Source organism: Syngnathus scovelli, chromosome 1, assembly GCF_024217435.2.
Source record: "Syngnathus scovelli strain Florida chromosome 1, RoL_Ssco_1.2, whole genome shotgun sequence".
Lineage (NCBI taxonomy): Eukaryota > Metazoa > Chordata > Actinopteri > Syngnathiformes > Syngnathidae > Syngnathus > Syngnathus scovelli.
This window is the reverse complement of record NC_090847.1, coordinates 24,346,296-24,374,064: the sequence shown is the minus strand read 5'-3', so window position 1 is coordinate 24,374,064 and position 27,769 is coordinate 24,346,296. Positions and strand designations below refer to the sequence as shown.

Below are 27,769 nucleotides of genomic sequence, written 5' to 3'. Positions count from 1 at the left end.
GCTCGTTTTTTTGGATGTCTTCTCCCAAGTGGGAGAGACGCGTGGTCTTACTGCATTCAAAGCCAAACACCAAGTAACTCAGTTGATTGGTGCTATTTTATGTGTCATTTAAAAGGTCATTAAATGAATCCCAATGCAAAAACAAAGTCAACTTCTCATCTTGTATTTGTGGTCGAGTTCCAAATGTTACCGGGATTCTTCTATCCTGCATTACTTTCAAACACACAAAGGGCCAAGGCTGGGAATCGACCAATACGAATTTATATAGCTTTGAAACACGTGACCAACGAATAGTGTCCTCTGAAAAAATACAATACTTGACACCACCATCCACACAGTAACATTTAGATTCAGTCATGTGCTTTTTTTCTCACCAAGTGATGACAACTGAGTCAATTATTACTACTTGCAAACTTTACACACATCCCAGCAATTGTTCCAAATAGGCCTCAGAGGTCAGGATGACAGCACAAATACAATGCAAACAGCACACTCGATTTCTAGTCATATCAAGGATATTAATGCGCGCACGCACGCACACACACACACACACACTCAATACACTTCCTGTTAAAGGCTCAGGAAGTGAGCGTGGTGGTTTGTGTTCAAACTCAGTGACACAAGTGTCGTGGGAGCATTGAGAAAACCTTTAGGTGAGTTCGATGTAACAATGATTGCATTTATTTGTTTTTGTTTTCTACATTGTACTGTTTTTGTGGTGATATTTTCGCAAAGTGTGTACATGTTGTTATTATGCATTGCTTATGGTTGAACAAATCCCGCCATTTTGGGGTTCTACTGAAAAGTGATGATTTCGGAGATACAATGATTCCGCCTGATGCCAACAACATTCACGGGGACCAAAAACCAGGTCACTATAAAGAATGAACAGCTATAGGGAACGGGCCTATGCGTGGCCTCCAACTGTTGCAAGAGGCCCTCGTCCTTCACGCATGTTGCATGAGCAGTAATGTGGTCTGCTGTTGATGTGTGTGAAGATTCTTTGGAGTGATGGCGTGATAAAACAAACAAAAAGAAATCACCACTGCTGCTGCTTTGATCGGACTGGCCTTGATCCGATCTGTCTGATCGACTCTGTTTCCATATCAATAGGGAACCACGATGAATACATTGACTGAAAATCCCAGCGGGTTATCCGGACACGTGAAGGAAGGGCAGCAGCGATCCAATCCGCCCACCTGCATTCCCAGATCCGCCTTGGATACTTTCGCCGACTATCTGGCCCGCGACGTCGTCGGCCAACTCTTGCGTGGCAAAAGCAGCCGACCGGGTGACCAAGACCCAGTTGGTGCACTCGCCCGACAACTGGCTGGAAGCATCATCACTTCCTCTCTTCAAACTTTGATATGAGAACGCGTAGGCGCCACGGTTGTTTTCACAAAAGGTCAAACTGTCCACAAGATGGGAGCACCCTTTGGAAACTTTAACAGGAGGCCGAGCTGGCTGAGTACAGTTCCCCCCACAACCCCCATGCTCACACCTCCATCGCCGTTATCACCTACTCTCTCTCTTTCAAGGAGAAGAAATCATTTCGGGCCCCCCCTCCCCATGTTATTAACATTAAAGAAAACAAAATATAAATAAAAAGGAAAGATCAACTTACAATAAAGAATAACTATTAATAACATTGGTTTTTAGTCTGTAACAGAACAAATTCCATGTGCATCACTTTGCCTGAAATTAAAAATGAATTATAATTTATTTAAACTATAAATATTCTTGACCAACTGCCATTTTATGTTGGAAAAAATACAATAAAAATACTTTTTATCGCCTGCTTTGTGCGTTGTATGCGAGTGTTCCGTGCTCTCTCCACGTTAGAGCGGATACTCCTTTAATCTAGTACAGCCAAAGGAAGAGCATGTTGCCTGGTGTCACACGCGCCCCCCTTGGTATCGCACCGCCTAGGGGGGCGCACCTCACTGCTCTACACCAACAATTGCCCCTCAGGCGACTCTTCTCCGGACGACACCACTCTCATTGGACTGTGGGCGAGGGGAAGAAAAGCAAAGCAAAGCAAAGCAAAGCAAAGCAGCGACTTGAATTTTGCCATCATTTTTGAGTGGCTGACACAAGAGGACAAGATGGGAGTAGCTAGTTCCTAAAAGCATGATCACATGGAGGCATTGGAACCCCGCACTTTGAGACATTGGACCTCCTGGCGTGACAGATGACCACTAGAGCTTTGCTGTATGTTGTGACAAGGAATGAAAGGAAGCGTTTAGCTTGCTCCTCCTATTTTGGAACTGGCAAATGTCATGAATTGGAACAAGGGTTTCATTTTTTTGCTTTGTGGGAGGAGTTGCAAGAAGCTTGAAAATACATGAAAATAAAAATGGAAGGGTTCTACTACAGTTCCTGCATTTTCATACAAATAATGCTTTTTCTAATCTAATCTTGGCATTGCGAAGGTTTCCCGAGACATTTTTCTTCGATGAGCGACAGCTTCCCAAAGCCACCAGACTCCCAGTGACACAGAAATGAACATGTCAGTCAAGTTAACAGCTGTGAATCATCTAACAAGGAATTCACTGTTCTCAGTACAAATTGCTCCCTTTATTGAGTAAAGCCAAACTTGCGTAGCATGGAATAATCACAAATGCTCATTTCGTGAAGAGAGTATCTGCTTGTGGTAGTTCATGTTATCCGTGTCTCGTGTTATCTCCAGCTGGGTTTGCGGACCTCCAGCGAACGCCGCGATTGGCCAGACTTGTCCGAGAAGCTTCCGTCACCTCTGTGGCTTTTAGAGGAGGCCGGGGAGTTGGGGGCTGTCGAGTCCAGAGGCTTCCCGACGGTTGACGACGTCTTGGAATTCCGAGGTGATCTCGCACTCGAAAGAGTCTTGACACTTGCAGGTGCCCTGACTCTCAAAGGGGGCCTGATGTTTGGTGGTGTGCTGATTCCTGGTGATGCCCTGGCACTCGAGGGAGCCCTGGCACTCGAGGGAGCCCTGGCACTCGCTGGTGCCCTGGCACTCGCTGGTGCCCTGGCACTCGCTGGTGCCCTGGCACTCGCTGGGATTCTGATTTCCGAAGTGGGCCTGATGTTTGGTGGCGTGCTGATGCCTGCCGATGGCCTGATACTCTGTGTGCCAATGCTTGGAGGTCCCTTCTTACTCAGAGTCCTCTTGGGCGAGGACAAAGATGAGGAGGCGCGAGGGTACGCGGCAGATGCGGAAGCTTTGGAGGATGCTTCAGAAGCATGTTTGGGGACATTCGCTGGCGGACAGCCGGCTTGCGTTTGTCTGAAAGAGGAAGAAGCGGTGTTTCGGGCGAAAGACGGGCCTGGCGACAGGTTGGGAGGACGAGCAACAGGTGAGCCGTCGGCGGCAGGGCCGCCGCTGCGTTTAACGCCATGCGATTGCAGCGTCGAGCGACATATCTTCTCTGCTGGCTTGCGAGCAGAAGGAACACGGCGTGCTGTTGAATCCTGGAGCTGGAGGCTGGCGCGTCGGGATGACTGAGCAAGAGAGGGCTTCTCTCCTCGTTTCTCTCTGCCTGTCCTGGAAATGGGCACTACTTTCCTCATGTTTTGATTTTCAGAGCTGGTGAGGGTGCGCACCAGCTTGGATGGGATCCCGCTCGCGACAGTAGCGACAGCTTCCGACGAGCCAGACTTCTTGCGCTGGTCTGGCTGAGGAAAATCCACGGGTGGGACGGAAAGCGACGAGGAAGGCGGCGGTTGGTGACTGACTGGCTCGGAATGGGTCGGAGCAACAAAGGACGCCGGGTCTTGTTCTCCCGGTTGGTCAGTCTCGCACACGGCCGTCACGCACCACGTCACCGCCGCCTGCGCTGTCGTCGCCTCTTCGGAAGCTCGCGGCTCTACCGCACCCACGGTGGCGACATCGCGGAGGCAAGCAATGACACCAATCTCTCTGGAGGTCTTTGGCTCAGGGACCAGCGAACAGTTCTCCAGGAGCGCCACGATGTTCCCGCCGTCGTTAGCGTCACCGTGGCCGTCTTCGGGAGGTGTTTTGCAGCGACGACGCGCCGGCTGTGTCACGGAGGCAACCGCGTGGTCTCGGCCGGTGCTGTCCAAGTCGGAGGCCATGTATGGAGTTGTCGGTGTCAACGGCGACGTGTTCCAGGAGGGCGAGGATGGGCTTTGCGACGGCGAGTGTCGAGCGTGTCCCGTACGCCGTCGAGAAGCGCGCCAGCTGCGCGACTTGGGGGAGAGGAGCTCCAGGAGCACGCTGGCCTCGTCATGCTCCGACGTGGCTGCCGAAAGATCTGTTTCACTACTGTAGTACGAGCTGATTGTGCCCCCCACCTGCCACAGTGCAAAGTGGTCGGTCAACTGATTTACAGCACGCTTTGGGATTTGGTGCGGTTGTACCTCCTCGCCGCCGGCCCACGAATGTCTCTTCTGCTCCTCCAGCACTTGCAAGCGATGGCGCCGAGACCGCTCCCTGGCTTCCCGCTCTTTGTTCTCCTTCAATCAGCACACGAGCCATTCGTCAACAACAACCGCTTGAGCCATTCTGCGAGCATGTACTATATGATCGAGAAATATTGCTGCAGACATTTTTCGCCCTGTTCAAACTGTGCCAGCAGCCTACCTTGACAGCGCAGCTGAACTTGCAGCAGAAACCCTGCAGGACAGCAAAGCTCTCATCGAGTCGGAACGTGTCGGCGTCCTCGCAAAAGAAGTCCATCAGCTCGCCGGCCTCCTTGCTCAGCAGCTGGCGGCTGCTGCGCAACGAGCACAGCTCCGCTGTTGTGTCCTAAAACACGGTCAGAAGGAATTGAGGAATCCTCACCACAAAGTTTCAGGCAAGTCTCGAGCGACACTGGCAAAAATAGGGCAAGTCATGAAGATACTTGTCAACGGTACCTGCAGAAAAACGGCCAGCTGCTGCAGGAGCTCACTGTCCTTTTGGACACTCTCCTCGAGAACGCGCATGTGGCACGTCAGCCGCTGCAGTTCGGCATCCAACGTCTCCAAGGAGACCCTTTGCAAAAGAGAAAAGTTCCACACACACTAACGTCCACCCCATGACCGAGAAGAGAAGACTCTGTCTAACCTTGAAGCGGCCTGAATATGACTCAACTTCACTGGGAAGTCCAATAACTTCTCCTCGGTTTTCTGGGCTTCCTGGGAAGATGAGTTTGATCCGTTAGGAGGACGACCAACAGTCACGTCACTGAAGGAAAGATGCGGCGGAAGAAGACGAGGGCAAAGGAGAACTTGGCTTGTTTTTGTTTGTGGCGACCCACCAGAGCCACAAAGTGCAGCAGGTTCATTCCAGGTTTGTTGGCTTTGGTGTCCGCCAGAGACAGAAGCGACGAGAGTTTGAAACCCGCCGCGTTACCGCCGTAACCTCCCTGCAACACACGCGTGTGTGACTTATCACGCCTGTAACAACGTTAACACGCTAAGGAGTGGCTCACAGCGTTAAGGATGTTCCCGGCCTGCAGCACCAAGTGGAGGACGGTGTGCAGCTCCTTACAGCCCAGAACCTCTGCAGCGGAGAAAGCATTAGCACTCTCTCAAAACACATAGGAGGACGAGGAGCCGACACTAATGGCTTTGGCCTCACCTTTGGTTGCAGAGCGAAGGACGTCAATATGTGCCCGCATGGCTTGGCACATGCCAGGAATCTCCTCCTTGCCCAGCATGCACTCGATGCGCGCGGCGTAACTGCAGACCGATCAGGACAGCGCAATGATGACGAGCCATCCGCCATCCGCCAGCGGCGACGCAGCGTGCGAAAGCTTAGCGGCTGACCTGGGGAGCTGAATGAGCAGGAAGACAAAGGAGTCGGCCAACGGCAGCCTCGATCCGTCGCCGTCGTACGCCTTCATCTTCTTCACCTTGCTCCAAACACAAATTAGGAATCACTCGCTAGCACACACTTGCGCTTTTACGCACATGCAAAATGACCTCAGTTAGCGGAAAAGTGGACCATACCTCGTCCGCCTCTGGTAGAAGCTTCATCAGCTCTCGAAGAGGCTCCGCCCCGTAAGGCTCACTGTTGCCATTGCGAATGTCGTTGACGATGGCCTGATTGGACCTGAACGAGAAGGACGAGTGCTAATCCTTAAATTGAAGCGAGCGCTTCCTGCTAGCAAGGGTGCAATAGGGCTTTTGTGTGCGCCGCAGTGTTGAGTAAACACGCTCAACAGCACGCAAACACAAATGTCACGTTTGACTCGGTGTTTTGCGTCTTGTCTTACTTGGAGCTTGACAAACATCTGTGACGTTTTCACCTTTTACTTTTCTGGATGATGCATTTGACCATGCTGTCCTTGTTGCAATTATTTACAATGTTTTCCCTTAAAACTAATCACTCAAACACAATCATAATTTGTATATTTTGTTACATTTATATACCTTTAAACCAAAATCAACTCCATTTTTTTTCATTACAATCTTACACTATTCCAAACACTGTATTCTGATTAATATTGCACTTGTCAAATAGGAATTAAAGCGGAAGTCAACCCAACCATGTTTTTTTTTTTTGTAGTAGCGTTCTGTGTAGCCTAAATAGTCGTGTGTTTTGATTAATAGTAGGAATTTGAATTAAACAGGCAAAATCAGCCTGTTCTTTCAGGGGGCAGCCATCTTGCCAGTTGCTGTGGCCTGAAAATGACATCAGTTGCCAGGTTCGCTTTAAAGATGCGGTTAATTCATTTTAAATTAATAAATAGCAGTGACATTTGATTAATTTATGGGATCCCAATAGTAGCAAAATAACAATATATTTAACTTTTTTTCTTTTTGCACACTGTCCTAAAATGCTCACGGACATGCAATGGTCGTGACGCCGTGTGTTTTACCCACAACACCTTGTGGGCATGAGGGCGCCTCTGTCGCTTTTTACCTCTTGAACTGTTTGAGGAAGATGGCCACGTTCATCGCTCGCTTGTTGTCCAAGATGGAGACCTGCGGGCCGACATTGGAATGATCGTTGCCGCCGTCGACACCAAGTTACATTGAATCGACCTCGTTGCTGTTTTTGATCATCGTCGTCGTCACAGAGGTGGAATTGAAGTGAATTGCTGACGGCACTGCCGTTGTCATAACTTTTTTTTATCGTTACTGTTGTCATCGTCACCGTCTTCATCATTACCAACCTGGTCCTTTGTGTCTCGCAGGGAGGAGCGGCCCCTCCCTCCCCTTGCAGGTGTGTCGCCGTCTCGTGTCTGACAAAAGAGTTCTTCTACCGTGTTGGCGTCTATCTGGTAGTGCTGCTGCGCCTGGCCCTGCGTCCACAGGTTGGTGCGCCCCCGCACCTGCCGGCCCAAAGGAAACGTCGCCTTCACACGCAGCCGGACGAGGTGCGCTTCCTTCCTTACCTGCTCTTCCGGGATTGTCTTCCAGAAGAAACTCCTCACCCTCTTACTGAGCCTCAGGCCTCCTGTGGACGCTCCTGGAAGGGGAGTCGGCGGAGGGAGAGGCGGAGGTGGTGGAGGAGGCGGCGGCGGCGGCATCATGTCCGCCGTCTGGTTCTCACTGGCCGGCGACACGCCGTCCATCATGCGCATCCCGGCGGCAGACAGACGGGAGCGGCGGCGAGGTCACGGTCGTGCATGATGGCCAATCATTTTGCTTCATACGGAATGGCACCTCCCAGCCTGCGTTTTTGACAGTCCATGTTCACACACGAGGAACTAAAAAAAATATAATAAAACAATTTAAAAAAACTCCTGCGGTTAAGCAGCCACTACCTGAAGACATCTCCACACAGGCCCAAAACCACAGCTTGCTGGATTTAAGCGTGTGTTTGTGTGTGCGTGTGTGCTCGTGTGTGTGTGCGTGCGTGTGTCTTTCACATTGATGTCATTTGAAAGTTCACGTGCGAGCTGACTTTGTGTACTTGTGAGTGAAACCTGCTGGTCTGGTTTTTCTTGGCACCGCATGCAAGGTGCTCCCCCCCAATAGCTCTTCCTCTTGCGGCGCTAATGTTAAGACGCAAAGCAAAACGATTTGAGCAAAAGACTGAATTGTTATTTTCTGACCGGTATAGCGATTTGGATTGAATTCACCCTTTTCTTCAAATTCAACTCGAGTGCACTATTCACTATGCACAGTAACAAACATGACAGAACAGGACATCAGACCATTAAAAACTTAAAACGCCAACCATGCACAGACACGAAAGAAGTCGTATGAGTGAGGCAATCTTCTTTAAAACGGTTCAATGAAGAAGACCTGCTGCTTGTTGTGATACCTGTACAAATATGTACTTTTGTATGAGTGAAAGTGAAAAAGGTGTTTGAACACCAAACATTTTAAATTGTGTACTAGTACATGTTCCTTAGTATATGTCAACACAAGTAACATAAGTGCACCTTTTTGACTTGACCTAACTGGTCACGACAGTTTGAGCTCAGAGCAAAACAAGAAATAAAAAGCAGTGAAAGGTGGGTCACTCAAAAGTCAGCAGAATATCCAATGGGCTTCAATCATCTATTTCGCGGCTGTTGCCCAGATGCCACGTGCTACCGTGGCAACCGCTCAAAACCGCCGCGCTCAATGAAGCGACTCACCAACAACGGGGCTTTGTTTGTCTGATGCCGACATGACAGTCGCCGCATGTGTGGCGACGGCTTTTAATGGGGCGCCTCCTGGAGCTGATTCGAAGCCCCGATGACACCATCCCATGCAATTTCCCAAACATACCATAAAAAGCCTCTCTGTTGACCCCATCGTGAACCATCGATCCAAACAAACTTGGCTTCATGCTCCCACAGTCAGCACTGACCTTTATGGAGAGCTGAACCGGATCACCTGCCACCGATTCTCTTGGCAGTTCTGACGGGCATGCGATGAACAAAAACGCAGCTAGGAGACCACAGAAGTAGAATCTGTTTGAAGAAAAATCCAGAGGGGGGAGGGGGGATTGAGGAGAGCGCTCGTTCAACAAGATTGCTCCGGTTCGTCAGAACACGGCGTCCACTTGCATTCACGTTGGGAACTTAACACCAGGCCGGAACATCAAATGTGCTTTACAGAACAGGCACTCGCACACCTCTGTCGACCCAACGCGGGCAAATATTGACACTACTAATTCATCTGACCTGTCACACTTCCACAAATGAGGGCTGACTCATACAAGGTGACAAATCATGTGGAAGTTTCTACAGCCTTTTCCACACCAGTGACAAGGTGTCGGATGTGAGGTGAGAAGCTCCATCACGTGCATGGTAAAAAGAAGCATGGGGCCTTGTTAACACCTTCAGCTGTTAAACTTGGGAATGGGTGAGAAACGGATAAATAGGCTGCAGATGGGTGTGACATCACACGCCTAAAAATAAGACAAGAAGCAGAAAGAGTGGAAAAAAGCAAGCAAAGAAGTTCTGCTGATGTTTTTTGGGAAGAAGATTTTAAAAGTACTGTAAAATGCAGGGTAAATGCTAAAAACACCCCCACTCCCCCATTTTTCAACCAATAATAGAGTAGATAGTTGAGCTATTTGAACATGTAGAGAGATCGTACAGTACAATTACCACAGGCATATTTGTCTTCTCAAAAACTACAAACATTACAACTTTAAAGTCGTCTGGAAACAAGTGTATTTTGCATGATTGTATTACACAATAGCGCCCCTAGTAGGCCAAGGCAGGCACAACAGAAGGAGCAGCACGACTTCGACTACAGCATCAAATCATGACACGCAGACTGTATTTGATATTCTAGGGGGTGGGGGGAGTGGGCAGCTCGCCTGCTCGGAGTCAGGATGCTGAAGCAGGGGCCGAGTTTCCATGGCAACAAAGACAGATGTTTTCGCGCTGTACATTGCTCACAAGGAAATAAAAAGTCTCGTGAGAACAACTATGTCGAACTCAGACTACCACCAAGTACATATGGAAAATATCTGACTCACCAAAATGTGACAGATGTTTAGCGCAGGTGAGGCTCCTTGACGGACCACAACGCCTCAGTAGTCAGTCGATTGTGGCGCTAGTTAGCCTGGCCGCTAGTCAGCCACAAGTCACCACAACAGCAACACGAATCAAAAACAACTCACCGAGTCTCCACACCGAGAAAATGAACTATTTCCCGAGAAGCCGCTGGTGATACTCAATTGCAGCGCGTGTGCGTCGCAAGCCGACCACAGCGCATGCGTGACTACCGCGGCATGCACGCGCAACACATGAGAGACTATTTCGAAACGAGCGCTTATGTGCGTACTCCGGTGTGTGCGGCAAAGATAAGACTTGCGCGTGCCCCACCCTTCACCGGAAACAGATTTCTGCCTGTACACACACGCGCGCACGAACACGCTCACGCGCTGTACGAACGCACGCACGCACTCACTGAGGTGTGACGGGCCACATTTCTTATTTTTAAATTTGTTTGCGTTAGGCTGACCAGACGTCCTCTTTTTCCCGGACATGTCCTACTTTTGAGAAAAGAAAAAAGAAAAGGCCGGGGGAATTTCAAAAATCATCCGGGATTTTGTTGGACCGCCTCAAACGTAATACATGTACAGTACATTGACAATAGAATTGCCACTCCGTTCCGTTTCACTCAATTCCAGGTTTCTCAGTATGGTTCGCAAATGAGTCACGCCTTTCTCCTCAAATGTATCACTTTGCTGATTGTCTCTCCGTGTGTGTGTGCGTGTGCGTGTGTGTGTGTGCGTGTGTGTGTGTGTGTGCGCGCACGCGCGTGTGCGTGTGCGTGTGGATGTAGGGTGGGCTCGTCATCTTACACCGAGTGTTTACAAGCAATGCCGAAACGAAACTGCACGTTCACGGAGGAGCTGAATGAAAAATTCGGTAAGAATAATATGTCTCATATTATTCTTATCAAATTTTTCATTCAGCCCTTTCATTCAGACCTTTTCTTATTATATTTATATTATAAATATTATTAATCAAAAGTATTTTACGTATGTTTGGCGCTATTCAAACCAATAAATGCAATTGCGATACAGACATGTCATTTGTGTCATAACATACACAGACACATTCATGACCCCCCCCCCACCCCCCTTCCTTTTCAAAAACCCAAATCTGGTCGCCCTGTGTAAGAGCCTGAAAATGCGTACAAGATAACAATCCCATCGAGGAGTAGTCTGAGTCATCAAGCGTTTGCTTCCCCCAAAGAGCCAACAAGCCACTAGATCCGCGCATGGTGTGCAAACTTTTGCACTCAAGGCCCGCAAGGCTCAATTGGAGACGTTTCCCCCTCATTTCTCTCAGATTCATTTTCTCATCGTCTCCTCGCTCATTTTCATTCACAAGTACGTCCACTAAATGTATTTATTTTCTCGTGCTCTCTGAAAATCAACACAAATTCTGAGAGGCGTGAATGGAAAAGTTTCGGCATTCTCGTCTGTACTTGAACACAAATGCAGTGACACCTCATTTCATTCCCACTTTGATACTTGGATTTAATGATTTCGATTTACTGTTAAATGAATACATTGAATTACACCTCATTTCATTCCAACTCTCATTCTTGGATTTCATGATTTCGATTTACTGTTAAATAAATACATTGAATTACACCTCATTTCATTCCCACTCTCGTGCTTGGATTTCATGATTTCGATTTACTGTTAAATGAGTTGACTGCTTCTTGCTGTTGTTCACGCATACACCAGAACATTTACAAAGTAACAAAAAAAAATAAAGCAATCAAAGGCAACAGTGCGTCCGTCACACGCGCTCGCCACTCCCACATTTTGTGCTATGTGACGTGGTTGGCGTGTGGGCTTGGCTTGCCTCTGGCTTGGAGCAGGCACGCCAAACGTCCATCCATTTGTTTCTTCTGACTGGAATCCACAGGCCATTGTCAGTAAGACGACTTATCGTTTCTCTTCTCCTGACTGCAATCGCTGCGACACTCAGTGAGGCGATTTTTTTTTCGCCCTCTCTCTCCAAGATGTGGGAGGCACTCGAGTGGTCTATTCTCATACTTGTCCTATATTGGACATGCGTGTCAGGTAAGCAATTGAGTCCATTCAAAACAGTCAGTTCAACGGAGTTCATTGCTAAAACAATACCGCTGTCGACAACGTGATGAAATGTACTGTACTGTGAGTTCGCATGACTGCATCTGCTTCTACTCTTGTCAAAACGTTACGGTGCCTGAGATCAAAACACTTTATTGCAATGTATCCAATTCTGAGCACAAAGACTAGCTCTTGTGAACTTTTGAATTATTCGGATGCTGTCGCTGTGTACAACTTTGATGACGTCACTCTTGCTCGAGTGAGCGCAATGGCTTCCTTCGTACCGTTGCCAGTCTTGGTCTTTCCATTCGTTTATGTTGGCTGCTGCTCTGTCAGAATATACGACCAACTTGACTTTGAAGTAATTACAAAGGGCCCATGGAGGGAGTCGAAATTGACAAACTGTGCCGCTCTACTATGCTCCTTCAAAGGGCACGCTCACTCAAACGGACGAGCGCATCTCGGTGCTCTGGGGAGACCTCTAGTGGTGGATGTGAGAAATAGGAATGACGGGCGACGGACGGCAGGCAGCCACACGTTTCAAACGTCCGCCATTTCTCCACGCCACATAACGATACAAAGTAACACGAAAACAACGTATCATGCAACAACAACCACCGTGTACAAAGTAACTTCTTTGTTGGCCGTGAATCCTGCCGAACTTGCTGAACTTCACATGAACTTGTAAAGCACTACTTTACGAAACTGCACTCTTCCTAACTAAACTATTTCTTATCATTATTGATATTATTGAGACATATTATGAATAATTATTTCTTACAGCCCTTTATACAACTGATAGTTCTTAGCGCCTCTATTATAAAGATATTTCTCGTTTTTTTAATCTAAATATAATTAATCATTGAAAATGATGTACATTGTAATGAAATTATAAATGATAAATACTCATTATAATTTAACATAATAACTTCTTACAGCCCTTTTTACAATAAGTGTTTCTTAATGAACAAAAATGTCTCATGAATTATATGATCAAAAACCTCATCAAAGAGACATCAATAAACACACAAATCCATAGGATGATTTGTTTAACTTGCGAGCAAAGATGATTTGTCTTTGCTATTTATTTTGCCAGCCTTATCTTTCACAATCGGGACAATATCGACTTGATTAAATTTGGCTCGAATCGAAAGCCCACAAAAACAGATGGCTGGTATTGTTTTCCCATTGAAAAGTGTCAGTGCTCAGCAGATAACTTGTGGGCACAACATGCCTGATTTCTTCGGCTTGATAACAATATGGTTGACTTCCTGTACAGAAAAGAATCACACCTTCCTGTTTGTTCTGTTATCGCACACAAAAAGAACTTGCGACACTGTTCCTAATATTTCTGCCATGAGTCTTCCATTTGCATCATCTAAATGTCTTTTCAAAGAATTCACTTAGTCGTAGTTCATTTCTTTTTCATAATGAATTTCGCTCCGAAAAATGCAGTTCTTTTTCTCAATGGATTTCGCTTCCAAAAATCCATTTCTTTTTCTCAATGAAATTCTTTGCAAAATTCCGCCAGACCTTTTCGAGAGAGACTGATTTTCAGTGCGTGTTCATCTGCATATTGCATTTGCCCCTCAGAGTCCATTCGAGGCCCGTGCTTATTCGGTTTACTTGACTGAGCCCGCAGTTTAAAAGCCCCTCTTCCCCATGAAACCCCTGCTCAGCTCAGCTCAGCCCAGCCCAGCCCAGCCCGGCCTGGCTTGGCTTTGTACTTTGTGTCTTTTAATTCAAGGAGACGGGCTTCCTGAGATAAAGAGTGGAGCGGGCTCCAACTGTTGCAATGTTACAGTCAATTGAGTTGCCTTGTGCTTTAGCACCCTCCAGTGGTAAAATGTGCGATGACCTGATTTGGGCTTACGTCATTGGTCATGGATATGCCACACGTGCGTGACTGGTGGGTGGGGATCGCTGATGGTGAAGAAGAAGCACTAACACTGTGAGTTTGAGTTCGATTCATTTTGTCTCTCAAGGTGGCGCTGATGAAAGTTACAGGCATCTTTTAACTTGCACGATTGGTGGCTGACTACATCCTTTGTTTGCCACACCGAACATCTGAAGCTTAATAGCAGAACTTTGGGGCAGTTGTGTGCAATCTCATGTCATGATCTATGCACATGGAATCATGATCAATGATGTTGTGAAGAAATGAATCAATAAACCAATCAATCCTTGGCAGGACAATGGGCGTTGTCCCCCCGACAGAATCCTCGTGCATTTGGTTGCCATGCCTCCAATGAAGAGCATCGAGTAAAAACATGCCATCGGTGTGCTCTGATCTGTCCGCCTGTTGCCCAAATTGTGCCCTCAGCCAGCCAGTGTGATCCCGGGTGGCTCGGGCGCGGCACCAGCTGCTACAAGAAAGTGGCAGTCCCCAACGGTTGGCTGGGCGCCTGGCACCACTGCGTCTCTGAGGGCGGCAACCTGGTCTCGATCACCTCCTCGGCCGAGGAAAACTTTGTGAAGACGACCATGGCCAAGTACGACCGCTTCTGGCTGGGACTCTCCAACCAGGTGAGACGGAAGCGGCAGTGGACTCTGCGGCGACAACTGGAACCGTATTCTTTTCTCCCACCAGAAATGCGACAAGGTCTGGTGTCGCTTTGAAGGCGGGAGCCAGAACCTGACCTGGTCCGATGGCCAGACAACAACACACCGCAACTGGGCCCCAAATCAACTCGAAAGGTAAGACCTCACAACTCTGCATGCTGTTGTCAGGCGGAGAGGTCGGCGTAAAGGTTCTGGAACCAATTTTGAGAAGGACCACTCAAGGAAAAATAGGAAAATGTTCCTTTTTTTTTTTTTTTTTTTTTTTTAATCTACCGACAGCGCCGACGTCGCGTCCTGCGCCTACGTCAACCAAAACGTTGCTTACAATTCCGGGAAGTGGTGGTCTGGCTCCTGTGCTTCCCCCTTCGCCTACATGTGCAAACGGCCGCTGGGTAAGCCTGCATGTTTGTAATCAGGTTGACTTTGAGAGGAGAAAAGCTCAAACAGGGTCTTTTTCTATGCAGACTGCCCGACGTGTCTCGTCAAAAGTGGTCCTGCTGTGGTGAAGAGTGAGTTACTGCACGCCTATTTGCACCATCTCGTCATGGTTTCCTCCTCAATGTTTTTCTATGTGGCCTCAGCTTCTGACTGCGACGATGGCGAGGTCCTTTATGGCGATCATTGCTATTTTTTTGCCCCGACTGATGAAACTCAAGAGGATGGTGAGGAGTTCTGTCTCGCCCGGGGAGCCCACCTGCCTCGCATCCACTCTAAGCAAGATGGCCCATTCCTGACTGGTAAGCACCAAGAGGAACCGCCGTAGTCGTCACTTGGCTGAAGCTCTTCTTGCCCTGAAGCTCTTGTTCTCCCTCCTTTCATCAAGGTCACACTTACCCAGGAAATCTACCTTGGTTGGGACTCAAGAAGAAGGGCAACGACTACAAGTGGCGTGACGGAACAGCTTTGGTAAGTGAATTGCTGGAGGCCTTTGGAAAAGGCAGTTTGCAGGCATCCGTTTTGTCTTGAGGCATCGGGCAGCCCATGACACATTTTTGGCGCTCTGATTTTAGAGACAGTGAAGAGGCAGTTAAGATGTCCAGGAAATATCCTGGATGGTGGCTCTGGTTTGTCTTTAGGTCTTCAGGTTTAGTTGCCTTGTGCATGAGACCTTTGGCTCGCCAGAGAGGGCACAACATGCTTCATTTCATTGCAATGTTCATACTACTTTGACTGACAATAATGTGAAGCCGACAAACCAAAGTGAAACTTGAATGAGAGAAGGTACGCCATTAAGTGAGGAAATGCGGCAGGAAGACGACCAGATCAAATGGAACACGCTAAAGTTCTGTCCAAAATCTCGTCCGCAGGACTACGACAACATCAACTCCATCTACCACACTGGTGGTGACTGCGCATACACTTGGAACGAATGGATCTACCTGAACTACAGATGCCGAAATAAGGGTTCAGTTATCTGCCAAACAGGTGCTAACGTCGCTCCCGAGCGCTCCTTTTGGACGGGTCCCGCATTTGCTTATAGCCCCTTTTTCTGCAGCCAAGCGCCGTGGAGGGCGTCCACAGCTGCCACCATTGGTGGGCCAACCTGGTAGGTGTCCAGCACTGGCGCCGTCTGTCTTGCACTGTCTTGCGTAACGCCGTCTTATGTCTGTCTCGCAGACTGGACTGACAAATGCGGCTGGTGGCTGGACCAGCCCTCCAGCGACTTCTGCTACCTGATCATCCCACAGCCCACCAAGACCTGGCAGGAGGCGCAAGACCACTGCAAAGCCCACAAAGGGAACCTGCTCAGCATCGCCGACTCGCACGAGCAGGACATTGTACACGGTAGGCGGCCGTGAATTGAAATATTGGCCATGAACAAGTTGTTATGTTTATTTTGCACATATTTAAAACACGTAAATAGGAAAATGAAGCACTTTAAAGTGCCATATCTAAGTCACCCGAAATGAAAAAAACAACACAAAGAATGCTGGAGTAGGAGGAAGCAGAGCTTTTTAGATTCCCAGCCTAATCCATTCAACAAATAATTCGACTTACAAATCAATAAAACGGAAGTAGACACACTTGAAGGATAACTTTTTGTCACTGTCTTTTTTCTCATGCATGTTACGAGACCAGATTTGATACACTTTTTTGAGCAGTTTTTACGTGCGCTCAATTTCTCGACCATTGCACCATTTCACCCCACAAACACTTCTACACATTTGTATGGTTGTTCAGCAGACTTTTCCACTCCTAATATTCAGTTTCAGGATGGATCCAGTTTCCCTGCCTGCCTTTCCATAAAAAAAAAAAAAAAAAAAGTGTCTCCCGCTTGGAAGAAGGTCACCATATCTTGCTGTGTACATCATAATTTGAGCTGTCTTGTGTTTGATCAGGATCCCTGAGTGACAAAAAGTTTTGTCTCTTGTTATTTTTCTTATTGCTTGACTTATTCGGTGTTAGCCCATATTCCCCACGGAGTAGTTCAGATATGGCAATCTGAGTAGATGTCGGTATCTGGAGTCCGCAATGCTTCAGAATTGCCTTTGACATTTATTGTTTTTACATGACTCGTGTGTGATTTCCAGCTGATTTTTATTGTCAACAGTCACAGCCAGGAATTTTATTTCGGAAGCTCTTTCCATCATAAGATTGTCAATTTTCCCTTCCAAGTGAGGTTCGACACGTGTACTTTGCAAATCATACAAATTTCACCCGTTTTTTTTAAACATACATTGTTTGTGTATCAATAAGTGGATATGAAACCACATAAGCGCATATAAGCGTTATCATTAGAACATGAAATAATAGTTCAAGCGTAGTATACCGCACTGTTATTGCTGGCTCGGTGTTGATACTACTTCTCGTCATCCTGGCTAACATCCCCCTATTCCTCTCGCATGTTCTCTTTTAATCCACAGCTCTCCTCAAGAGTCAGGCACAAGCGTCCTCTCTGTGGTTGGGCGCCGATGTCTCACTCGACGACGACGACGGCAAATGGATTGACGGATCCTCGTTCACGTACAAGCGCCAGACTGACGGTCGGTGGAGGACGGTTGCATGCTGCATTTTGGAGGAACAGAGGAGCACTGACATCTAACCTCCCTCCCTCCAGGTGAAGCCAAAGGGGGGAACTGTCTTTCCTTGCTCACTGGCAGCGACAACTGGAAGTACGACCCGTGCGGCAACAAGAGAGGCTACGTCTGCAAGAAAAGAGGAAAAGGTAAGTGAGGCATGACGCCCCGCCTACCGTTCTCGCCCCTTGACGTCCGTCTGTGCCTTAATGTCTATCTTTTCTTTTCCTCTTGCAGGAGTGAAAGAATCTTTGCCGTCTGTTGACGGTAAGTCAGACTGAGCGTCAAAAACACATGATCCTGGAGTCACACCATGCCAACCAACAAATTCTGTCCTTTATTTTTTTCATTTTCATTAAGTACTCAGCCACGCGTTGAATGCTTTTTGCATCGTCTTAACTTGTACACTTTGTGTGCGGCCGCGGTTGTTTCTCAAGCGTGAGGGTGAATTTTCCGGAATCATTTCAAAAAATGCACGGGCCTGAGCTTAACCAAGTCGAGGGATCTTCCAATTTGCCCGAGCCGAGAAAATTACCCTTTGCTCAAAAAGGTGGACTGCAGGGCAAAACCAGGAGTGTGCTCTGATCTGTTGCCCAAATTGTGCCCTCAGCCACTAAGTGTCCTCCCGGGTGGCTCGAGCACGACTCCAGCTGCTACAAGAAGGAGGTGAAGCCCAACGGTTGGGTGGGGGCCTGGCACCACTGCGTCTGGCTGGGCGGCAACCTGCTCTCCATCACCTCCTCGGCCGAGGAGGACTTTGTGAAGGGGACCATGGACAAGGACACCCCCTTCTGGCTGGGACTCTCCAACCAGGTGAGACGGAAGCGGCAGTGGACTCTGGAGCGACAACTGGGGCTGTTGTTGTTTTTCCCCGCAGAAATGCGACGACTCCTGGTGTCGCTTTGAAGGCGGGAGCCAGAAGCTGGCCTGGTCCGATGGCCAGACAACCCCACACCGCAACTGGGCCCCAAATCAACTCGAAAGGTAAGACCTCACAACTCTGCATGCTGTTGTCAGGCGGAGGTTCTGGAACCAATTTTGAAGACAGACACTTGGGAAGGAAAAACAAAACGGGAAATGTATTTTTCTCCCGACAGCGCCGACGTTGCGTCCTGCGCCTACGTCAACCAAGGGGGAATAGGAGCGCCTGGGAAGTGGCGCTCTGGCTCCTGTCATTCCTCGTTGGCCTACATGTGCAAACGGCCGCAGAGTAAGCCTGCACGTCCGTGCTCACGTTGCCAATGAAAGAAGCAAACGGGTCTTTTTTTGTGCAGGCTGCCCAGAGAAACAGACGTGTTCCCCCAAACATGGTCCTGCTGTTGTGACGAGTGAGTTGCAGCACGCTTATTTGCACTTTGGCCGTCTTGTCACGGTAACGTTTTTCTTTGCGGGCCCAGCTGCCTACTGCGACGACAACGCCTTCCACGATGACGATTATTGTTACCGTTACGTGAAGACGCATGAGAATTATGACGATGCCGAGAAGTTCTGTCAAGCCCGGGGAGGCCACCTGGCTAGCGTCCACTCTAAGCAAGAGGCCCAATTTGTGTATGGTGAGCACCAAGAGGAACCGCCGCACTCGTCATTTGCCTGAAGCTCTTCTTGCCCTGAAACTCTTCTTGTCCTTCCTTCCTTCCCTCAAGATCACTCGCAGACCTCACAATCTGCTTTGGTGGGACTCAAGAAGACGACGGACGGCGACTACGAGTGGAGTGACGGAACAACCTTTGTAAGTGAATTGCCTATTTTTCAAAAGCTGCACTGTGAAAGTCCAAATTTGAGCAGCAGAAAAGAAAGGGGAGACATGCCGCTCAACGATTGGATTGTTTTGGGCAAAACGTGGGCGCGAGTGAGCCGAGGAAGGGTGTCGGGAGTCCAATACACTCGTGTCGTCCGCAGGGGTACAAAGAGCGGGAAAAAGACACCAAGGGGGACTGCGCATTCCCAAATTCTGTTGGGGAGTTGAGTGGCTGTCAGTGCTCAACGGCGCGGCCATTCTTCTGCAAGACAGGTGCAAACGTCGCTCCCGAGCGCTCCTTTTTGGACGCATCCATCGCATTTGCTGATATTTGTCCCCCCCCTCCCCCCCTTCCTTGCAGCCAAGCGCGGAGGGACTCGACGGCTGCCATCATCGGTCAGCCTAGTCAGTAGGTGTCCCGCACTGCCGCTGTCTTATGCCGCACTGCCGCTGTCTTATGCCGTCTTACGCCGTCTGTCTGCTCGCAGGCTGGACTGACAAATGCGGCTGGTGGCTGGACAACCCCACCAACGACTTCTGCTACCAGATGATCAGCCAGCCCACCAAGACCTGGCAGAAGGCGCAAGACCACTGCAAACGCCTCGAAGGGGACCTGCTCAGCATCACCAACACCGATGAGCAGGCCTTCATAAAGGGTAGGCTGCCCGTGATTTTGCGTATGACTCCATAAAGAACCTTTTTTTTTTTTACTACTTCACCTTCCTTTCCAAATCGAAACGTGATCAAGCTGAGATATGGGTAGCTTTGCTTGGTTGTTTTTTGTTGTTTGCTTCACTCTTTGTTGCAGTATTGTTAGCACTTTGTCATGGCTGTGCCACACCCGTCAAGTTGTAGTCAAGTGTGAGTCGTTTTGGAATCTTGCGTGTTCTCCTTGGGATCCAAAGGTATCGCCAAAGTTCTGATGGGTGATGACGCCTCCCTGTGGTTGGGCGCCAACGGAGGAATCGAGGGTGACGGCGGCATGTGGACTGACGGATCCCCCTTCTCTTACCGCCACTCGAGTGCAGGTTGGGCTGAGGCGGTTGTCAGCTGCACTTTGGAGGAACGGATGAGTGCTCAGATCTTGTCTCCCCCCCCCCCTCACTCCCTCCAGGTGACGCCGAAGAGGGGAAATGTCTTTCCTTGCTCACCGGCAGCAGTGACTGGAAGCGTGACAAGTGCGACAACATGAAAGGCTACATCTGCAAGAAAAGAGGAAAAGGTAAGTGAGATGTGACGCCCCACAGTGGGTGGACCTTCATCACACGTTCTGGTTCCCACTTCTAGGAAAGAAAGCAAAACCCCAGCTGCTACATGACAGTAAGTTGCCTTCAACGTCTCAGTAAAAAAAAGATGGAGAGAAGTCAACGGTTGTGCTCTCTCGCTCTCAGGCTACAAGAAGGAATTTTTCTGCCAAGACGATTGGAAAGTCCTTAAATGTTCAGATGAAAGAGTTATCCGCGTACAGTCGGCTTTCCTCGGACGGAGGCGTAGCGACGTCTGTCTGAGTGGCGGCAACCAATCAGAGGGTAAGAATCCTCCAGTGGCATTGTTGATTTTAGGTCGCTGTCCTGGAGCCGTTTCTGTCGCGAGGTGTCACACGCAGTCCAGTAACTCATTTGTAACCTATAATTCAATATCAATATGCAAAAACGCTTTAGTCATTAACCATTGAAATTCCCTTTGTCCTGCAACAAACTGAAGTCGGTATGCGAATGACATGTGCATAAAATGGCGCTGTGATGTCATTTGCAGATCTCTGCAGGATGAAAGGGGCTCTCTCTCACTTTAGAGCATTGTGTGACAAACATCAGCGTTGCCCCATTCAACCTACGGGTACGGACCCCTGCCCTGGTGTCTCCAAATACCACCACATCGTCTACAGCTGCGAGGAAAAAGGTGGGCTTCACAAGGAAAGAATCCAACGGATCCCCAGAAAGCGCGTCGGCTAGGGACGGACGGCTGGCCAGACGTGAGAGTGACTGAACGAGCGTTCCTTCCACTTTTTTGTCTTTCCTCAGTGTGTCTTGACAGGCTGGGCATCGCCGGCGGGACAATCCCAGACTCCTCCTTTTCAGCCTCTTCGTCTGAGATAAATGGCGAACCTCACAAAGCGCGTCTGGGGGGCAGCGGTTGTTGGATACCGGCCAAAATACGTATGTAAAAAAAAAAAAAAAAAAAAAAAAAAATCCCACAGCTCTCCATCGTAGTTGTTGGTAGTTTGGTATCCTGGCAATGCAATGGAATGCCTTCTGCCCTCAGTCGGCAGCTGGATCCAGGTGAACCTCGGTCAGCGCTTCAAGGTGACGGGCATTGTGACCCAGAGGTGTATGTACCAAGAGTATTCTTCCAGCAAGTTTGAGTTGCAGTTCAGTACTGACAGAGAGACTTGGTATCGCCACCCAGAGCAGGTGAGCGAGCGATAGCCGACTCCAACTTTGTCATCCGGGCTGTTGTCATTCATTGCAAACACGCGTGTTTTGATTCCAGCCTGTTGTGGGGACGCACATGCTAACCAGGTTCGTGTTCGCCCAGTACGTCCGCCTCCTGCCAAAGTTTTTTGGCCTTCGCTTTGACGTCTTAGGATGCATGCCTGACGACACCTCTCGTGGTGAGTACCGATGTTTGGAGGGCAGTGGAAAACCCAGCAAGAAACAGCCTTTGATTTGCCCTTCTGACCCGCAGACATCTTATGCAGCAGCACAGCCACCAGCCTCGGCCTCGACGGTTCAATGACGTGAGTCGAACTCACCATCAATTTTTCTTGCGGAAAAGCCTCCTCGTAACTCAAGGTCTCCCGCAGGGTCCGGTGCCCCCCGGGCTGCGCCCAAACCTACACGGTCTACGGAACATACATCTACAAACAAGTATGTTCATTAGTTCACCACCTGCCAGCAGAGTTCTTGTTCTTTGTTTGAGATGCTTTCTGAGTGCAGGATTCAAACATCTGCGCGGCTGCCATTCACTCGGGCGTCATTGAGAACGCGATTGGAGGAATTGTCACTTTGCTGAAGAGAGACCCACAGAAGGCCTACAACAGCTCCGCCAGGAATGGGATCACCTCGAGGTTGGCTCTCACTGCAGCGTCTATTTGAAGACGCCCGGCTCATTCTCACTCTCTTTACTGTCTGCAGCGGTGGTGACGCTTTGGCTCAGTCTCCGTCTTACACTTTTGTTGAGCAGGGTGAGTAGGCTGTCTAGAATAGAAAGCATACTTCATCACGTGACGCCATCTTGTGCGCAGAGCCGAGATGCTTGGGACCTGAATGGGAGGAGTTTGCGGACTTTTGCTACAAACGTTTTGATGAGAGAAAGACGTGGTACGACGCTCAACAAGCCTGCTCCTGTCTGAATGCCAAGCTGGTGTCCATTCGCTCCAAGGTTGAGCGGGATTGGCTGCAAGACCTCCTGACGTCAGGTGCGTCGCAACTGCTTGATCGCTGCCATATCTGGAAAGCAAATGAGAGCTCTCTTGCTGTTTGCAGCCCCCGGCGACACGTGGATCGGACTGAACTTCCTGGTGGCTCCCGGCAAATTCGTGTGGTCGGACGACCAGAAGGTGACCTTAAACAACTGGGCTCAGGAAGAACTTGCCGACAGGTTGGAGAATTGCGTGGTCGCCTTGAGCCAGGTGGGTGCGGAAAAGATTGACGCGCTCGCCGGAGACGAGGTTTTTTGCATTAAAATCAATCTCACTTGGACTTTCAGTCTGGCAAATGGAAGATGATGTCGTGCGTGCAACTCAACGGCTACATGTGTAAGATGCCCACGGAGCGTTATGCGCTGGATAAAAAAGGCGCCAATGCAAGTGGCGAGTTACCATATGAATGCAATTGACCTTGCATGATCGTTCTGTTTGATTTACCATGCATTTGGATGGACTGATTTACCATGCATTTTGATTGACTGACTGATGCATTATTATGATTGATTTACCATGCATTAGTCTTTTTGTTAAGATTTACCAAGCGTTATGATTCTGTTTATTTCTTCTTCTTCTTGACTTAACGTGATATGATGATTTACCATGCATTATTATTCCTTTGTCCAAGTTACCATGTTGTTATTCTCTTAGATTTACCGTGCATTTTCATCATTGATTTCTTATATTTCATTTACTTATTGTTAAATCTACCATGCATTCTTATTATACCATCTGATGATTTACCATGCATTATTATTCCTTTGTCCAATTTACCATGTTATTATTCTCTTCGATTTACCATGCATTTTCATCATTGATTTCTTATATTTCATTTACTTATTGTTAAATTTACCATGCATTATTATTATGCCATCTGATGATTTACCATGCATTATTAATCCTTTGTCCAATTTACCATGTTGTTATTCTCTTAGATTTACCGTGCGTTTTCATCATTGATTTCTTATATTTCATTTACTTATTGTTAAATTGACCATGCATTATTATACCGTCTGTTGTTTTACCTTGTTTATTAGACCAAAAAAATAAATAAAGTAATAAAGACAATCGGTGTGTCACCTGGTTAACTCATTTAATCGTTTACTGGTTTGGACAGGGCAATTTTATAATCTGGTCAATTTGATCACTAATTTATTACGCCTGAGGTACGAGTATTAGACTTCCTCATGACGCCATTTGGGTGCATTTTGTATTGCTCTTTGGAACCATTTGGAAAAGAATGATTGTATACTGCTTTGTAACAATTTTGATATTGCTATTCACGTAATCAAATCCATCCATTGTCCTGAAGCGCTTATCCCCACGAGGGTCGCGGGTAGTCTGTCTGTCACCATTAAAAAAACAAAACAAAAAAAACCAATTAGGAGCGGCCATTCCGCCTATCATGCGTGTGTTTGGAACGTGGGAGGAAACCCACGCAGGGAAGGGGTGAAAACATGCAAAGCCCACACAAGATGGCCGGCGATGGCAATGAACCCTGCGCCTAATGTAGTATTGCGCAAATGAAGCATTCACCGACAGCTTCTCCAAAGTCCTCCACACTAGTGTAGCGTAAAAAAGAAAGACACAAAAAAAGTCATTTCATGCAAACATCAGGCTAGCAGGTGCTCCACCAGCCATCATGCGTACATTCTACCGTGGCACCGCTGAGAGCGTCCTCTCCAGTTGTATCGCTGTGTGGGGTGGCTACAACTTGAAGACCCTGCATAGTGCGCATAGTGAACACAGCTGGTAGGATTTGATGGTTCTTCACTCCCCTCCCTGAAGGACATTTACACCTCCCATCTCACCCGCAAGGCGACCACGATTGTGTTTGACGTGAGTCACCCCGCTCACACTTTGTTTGATCTGCTGCCCTCTGGGAAGAGGTACAGGAGCCTGCGCTCCCGCACCAACAGACTCGCCAACAGCTTCGTACTCCAGGCTGTTAGGATCCTGAACTCTCTGTAGGGAGTCATGACTGTTCTTAATGAAACAGTTCAATATGATTGGGCGGTTCATTTCGGGCTCTCGGCCACAATTCATGTTGAGAAGGCCATGGACACTTCTTGCAGTATTCTCTGATTTTGGTGTAATTATTTGAGCCCAACGTATAGACAGACCTTGGCACTCTGATGAAGGCGGAAGTACAAACCGAAACATGTCAGGTAATGCACCTAAAATAAATTGTTTGAGATAAAAGAACCAGTGAAGTGAATAATGATAATAATTCAAATGAAAGATGGCCAATGCGTTCTTGCCAGTCGTGGTCCGGTTAATCCTACAAAAAAAAAGTTCTGTGTTATTCAAACGCAACTGAGCACTTGTTAATTGTGAGCTGATTTTGGGGAGAGCACCTTTGCTTTCCTGAAAGTTGACATCAGCGAACTGCCAATAGAATCCACACGAGCCACTTTCGCCTTCCTTCTGCAAAAACAAAAGCTTTGGTCTCGTAACAATCATAATTGGGAGATATTTTTGTCATGCTGCAAATTGTATTTGTGGTCTTGTTTTTAAAGGGAGTTGTTTGGTTTTGTCGTCAAGCAACATCATCCTTGTGACTGCCTTAATTGCTAAAATAGGACTTCTGCATGTCAAATTGGAACCTTCATTGTCATATATTGCCTTATTTTCTTATTCAGAATGAAAACTCATCGCATTTTTTCCTCCAATATGTTTATAGTTTTTGGATTTTAAAGAGCTCCTTGTTTACCTCCTTTGGTTGCTGGTATGTTGGTTGTGGCGAGTGCGGAGGACTGCCGTTGGCTGTGGGTTGAACTCGCCATCGATGGCTGGGACATCCCAGCCTGCCATCTGCGCCTGTTCCTGCTCTTGTTCCACCGTGCTGACTTCCTGATGTGGCGAGCGGCAGGTCACCAGAGAATAGCAAGAGATTACAACCCAATCATGGCATCTCATAGCAGCAGAACAAACTACCTTTCTGGTCCTCGGTCTTCCGGCCGCAACTTCCAGGAACAGGAACACACCCAACAAGGGCAGCACACACCTGGAACAAAGCATCTAAAACACCGACAAGAGGGGGGAAAAAAAGAAAAGTAATCCAGCAGAAGCAACAAAATAAGACTAATGATTGAAATAATTATTTTGCTGAAGTACGCTAGCTTCCAAGGCAAACCCCATAAATATATTTTTTCTTTGACAAGTTTATGATTTTTTTTTTTAATTGTTAAAGGAAAGTCTAATTCCCAATACCTTTAATCTGGCAAAGTTGCAACTTTATGACTGTTCTCAGAATGTTTTTACAATGCAAAGGTTTTACATTTATCTTGTAAAATTGACACCTTTTCTTAAATACATTTCCTTGTAAAAAAAAAAAAATGGTTGTAAAATTGATGACTTTTTATGTAAAGTTCTGACATCACTTTTGGAAATGATTTTTTTTTCTTGAAAACTTGTAGCTGATATAAAATCCACAAATGATTTAGTCAATTTAGCATTTTTATCGACTTTAATTCCGTTTCAATGTGCTCGTGAAGCTCTTACCTCTTCGAGATTTTCAGTTCGTAAGCGGGGCGATGATGTCGTGGTGTGGTGGCGCGGTGTAGTGTTGTGGGTAAATGCGGCGTGCGGGCTTTTTGTAGCTCCGAGTCCTGGGAGGGTTTATATGACACAGGGCTGTTTAGGCTGCGCGAGACAATTACGCTCCATCTCCATCTTCACGTTATCAACAACAGGAAAAATGTGCGCGACACGCCTTGGCACACGTTCACATGCCAAGAGCATATCATAGCAATTTCCTCACGTCGCCAAACGAGACGTTGCTACTAATTTTTCCTCTTGTCTTACATTTTGGATGGAAAAACAAACAGTATATTTTTTTAAATCATGTTTTAATTGACCAATGAGTTTGATTCGTACTGTGAGCATAAGCGCAGCTCACATCATCTCACCCCACTGAAATGAATAGAAATGCCATTCATCTGTTCCAGCCGCCCTGAAAACTAATTTTCACCAGTATTGTATTTTATAAAAAGATATACAACAGTACTAATATTCTAAAATACTAATATAATCAAATACAATTCGTGGTATAAGAGGTGTACGAAAATTTGAATACAATTTAAATGTCATTGCTCAGCTCCTTCTGTTTATGTCCGCGCCATGGCCACCAGGAGGCAGTATATTACATACGCAAAGAAATGTTTTTTTTACAACTGCTTCACTTAAAAATGACTTTTTCAGAACCACCCGTAAGGTTTCAGTAACATTTACGACAAATAATAATTGTGTGAGGAATCGTGACTTTCTTCTCCTAATTCTTTCCTCTTAAATGGGCACTATTTCTCATTAGAATTCCGACTTTGTTTCGGGAGCGATTACAAAAGACTTTTGTGCCCATTTTACGTCTCGAATTCCCGCGGCTAAGTGCGTTGAGCAGTCTTGAAGTTGCATTTTCCAGCGTTGAGCGAGCGCACACGTAAATGAAGCGAGGCAGCGCCGCTTTTGCACACTGACTGATTAGCGTCCTTATCGAGGACTCATCAAATTTCTCGTGTAGATGGGGACCACCCAGTGCGGATGGAGATAATACCGCAAGACCCACATCAAACCGACAAGACAAGGTGGAAACAATAACCTAACGAGATATTGAAAAATTGGAACGCAAGAGAAAAATGACATTTATATATATAGGAACAAGGAAAACATAGAAAGTCTAAATACAAACTAAATTTAAAAAAGGACATGACAGAAAGAACATGACAGTTGTATATACAGTGTGTATGCATGCGTGTATGTGAACGTGTGTATGTATAATAATAATAATAATAATAATAATAATAATAATAATAATAATGTATGAGAAATATGCTTTTAAAAATAATACATAAATGAATTAAAACAAATACAATTATTGCTGATTACATTTAATGAATTGCGTGTCTGTATTCATATTATTATATTGTGGCAAAAGAGAGGAAGATGTCTGTATTCCATGACTGTCTGCCAACAAATTTTTATTATTATTATTATTATTATTATTATTATTATTATTATTATTATTATTATTATTACTGTCATTGTGGTCATGTCTTTATTCGTAAAATATATATTTCTGAAGTAAAAAAAATCGA

The 27,769-nt window shown here is 47.1% G+C and overlaps 2 protein-coding genes and 2 long non-coding RNA genes across 12 annotated transcripts; 2 read left to right on the top strand and 2 right to left on the bottom strand.

The window, feature by feature from the left end:
• The first annotated feature begins 331 nt into the window (after window positions 1-331).
• LOC125979825 (uncharacterized) lies at window positions 332-1,798 on the top strand. The gene is made up of 2 exons (XR_007485420.1): window positions 332-653; window positions 1,114-1,798. It is a non-coding gene; the product is annotated as an uncharacterized lncRNA (long non-coding RNA).
• A 757-nt stretch (window positions 1,799-2,555) lies between these two features.
• LOC125979791 (FH2 domain-containing protein 1) lies at window positions 2,556-10,185 on the bottom strand. 9 transcript variants are annotated; one of them, XM_049738404.2, is made up of 15 exons: window positions 9,857-10,185; window positions 8,735-8,837; window positions 7,326-7,640; window positions 7,104-7,262; window positions 6,851-6,912; window positions 5,935-6,037; window positions 5,752-5,837; window positions 5,564-5,664; window positions 5,415-5,485; window positions 5,241-5,348; window positions 5,048-5,118; window positions 4,858-4,975; window positions 4,583-4,747; window positions 4,360-4,455; window positions 2,556-4,293 (listed from the first exon to the last, which is right to left on the bottom strand). In XM_049738404.2, exons 3-15 carry the CDS (start codon window positions 7,512-7,514, stop codon window positions 2,680-2,682), a joined length of 2,943 nt encoding a protein of 980 aa, XP_049594361.1. In that variant the 5' UTR covers window positions 7,515-7,640; window positions 8,735-8,837; window positions 9,857-10,185; the 3' UTR covers window positions 2,556-2,679. The 9 variants fall into 9 exon arrangements, with proteins under 9 accessions (XP_049594361.1, XP_049594380.1, XP_049594400.1 ...); XM_049738423.2 differs by having other exon boundaries at window positions 7,326-7,604; XM_049738443.2 differs by having other exon boundaries at window positions 10,001-10,185.
• Window positions 10,186-11,657: 1,472 nt separating this feature from the next.
• On the top strand, window positions 11,658-23,740 carry LOC125987913 (C-type mannose receptor 2-like). Its single transcript, XM_068652659.1, has 37 exons — window positions 11,658-11,926; window positions 14,259-14,461; window positions 14,526-14,632; window positions 14,777-14,889; window positions 14,962-15,006; window positions 15,079-15,234; window positions 15,321-15,403; window positions 15,805-15,922; window positions 15,993-16,043; window positions 16,115-16,282; window positions 17,362-17,481; window positions 17,556-17,663; window positions 17,752-17,781; window positions 18,125-18,327; window positions 18,392-18,498; window positions 18,612-18,724; window positions 18,789-18,842; window positions 18,912-19,067; window positions 19,158-19,243; window positions 19,414-19,525; window positions 19,614-19,661; window positions 19,741-19,908; window positions 20,158-20,280; window positions 20,367-20,474; window positions 20,540-20,572; window positions 20,644-20,781; window positions 21,008-21,151; window positions 21,274-21,408; window positions 21,515-21,663; window positions 21,743-21,863; window positions 21,938-21,989; window positions 22,056-22,119; window positions 22,189-22,319; window positions 22,387-22,436; window positions 22,497-22,670; window positions 22,738-22,883; window positions 22,961-23,740. The coding sequence occupies exons 1-37, from the start codon at window positions 11,866-11,868 to the stop codon at window positions 23,087-23,089; spliced, it is 4,107 nt and encodes a 1,368-aa protein (XP_068508760.1). The 5' UTR covers window positions 11,658-11,865; the 3' UTR covers window positions 23,090-23,740.
• A 13-nt stretch (window positions 23,741-23,753) lies between these two features.
• Window positions 23,754-27,422, bottom strand: LOC125981868 (uncharacterized). The gene is made up of 5 exons (XR_007486189.2): window positions 26,181-27,422; window positions 25,614-25,697; window positions 25,390-25,529; window positions 25,034-25,103; window positions 23,754-24,957 (listed from the first exon to the last, which is right to left on the bottom strand). It is a non-coding gene; the product is annotated as an uncharacterized lncRNA (long non-coding RNA).
• Window positions 27,423-27,769: the final 347 nt, after the last annotated feature.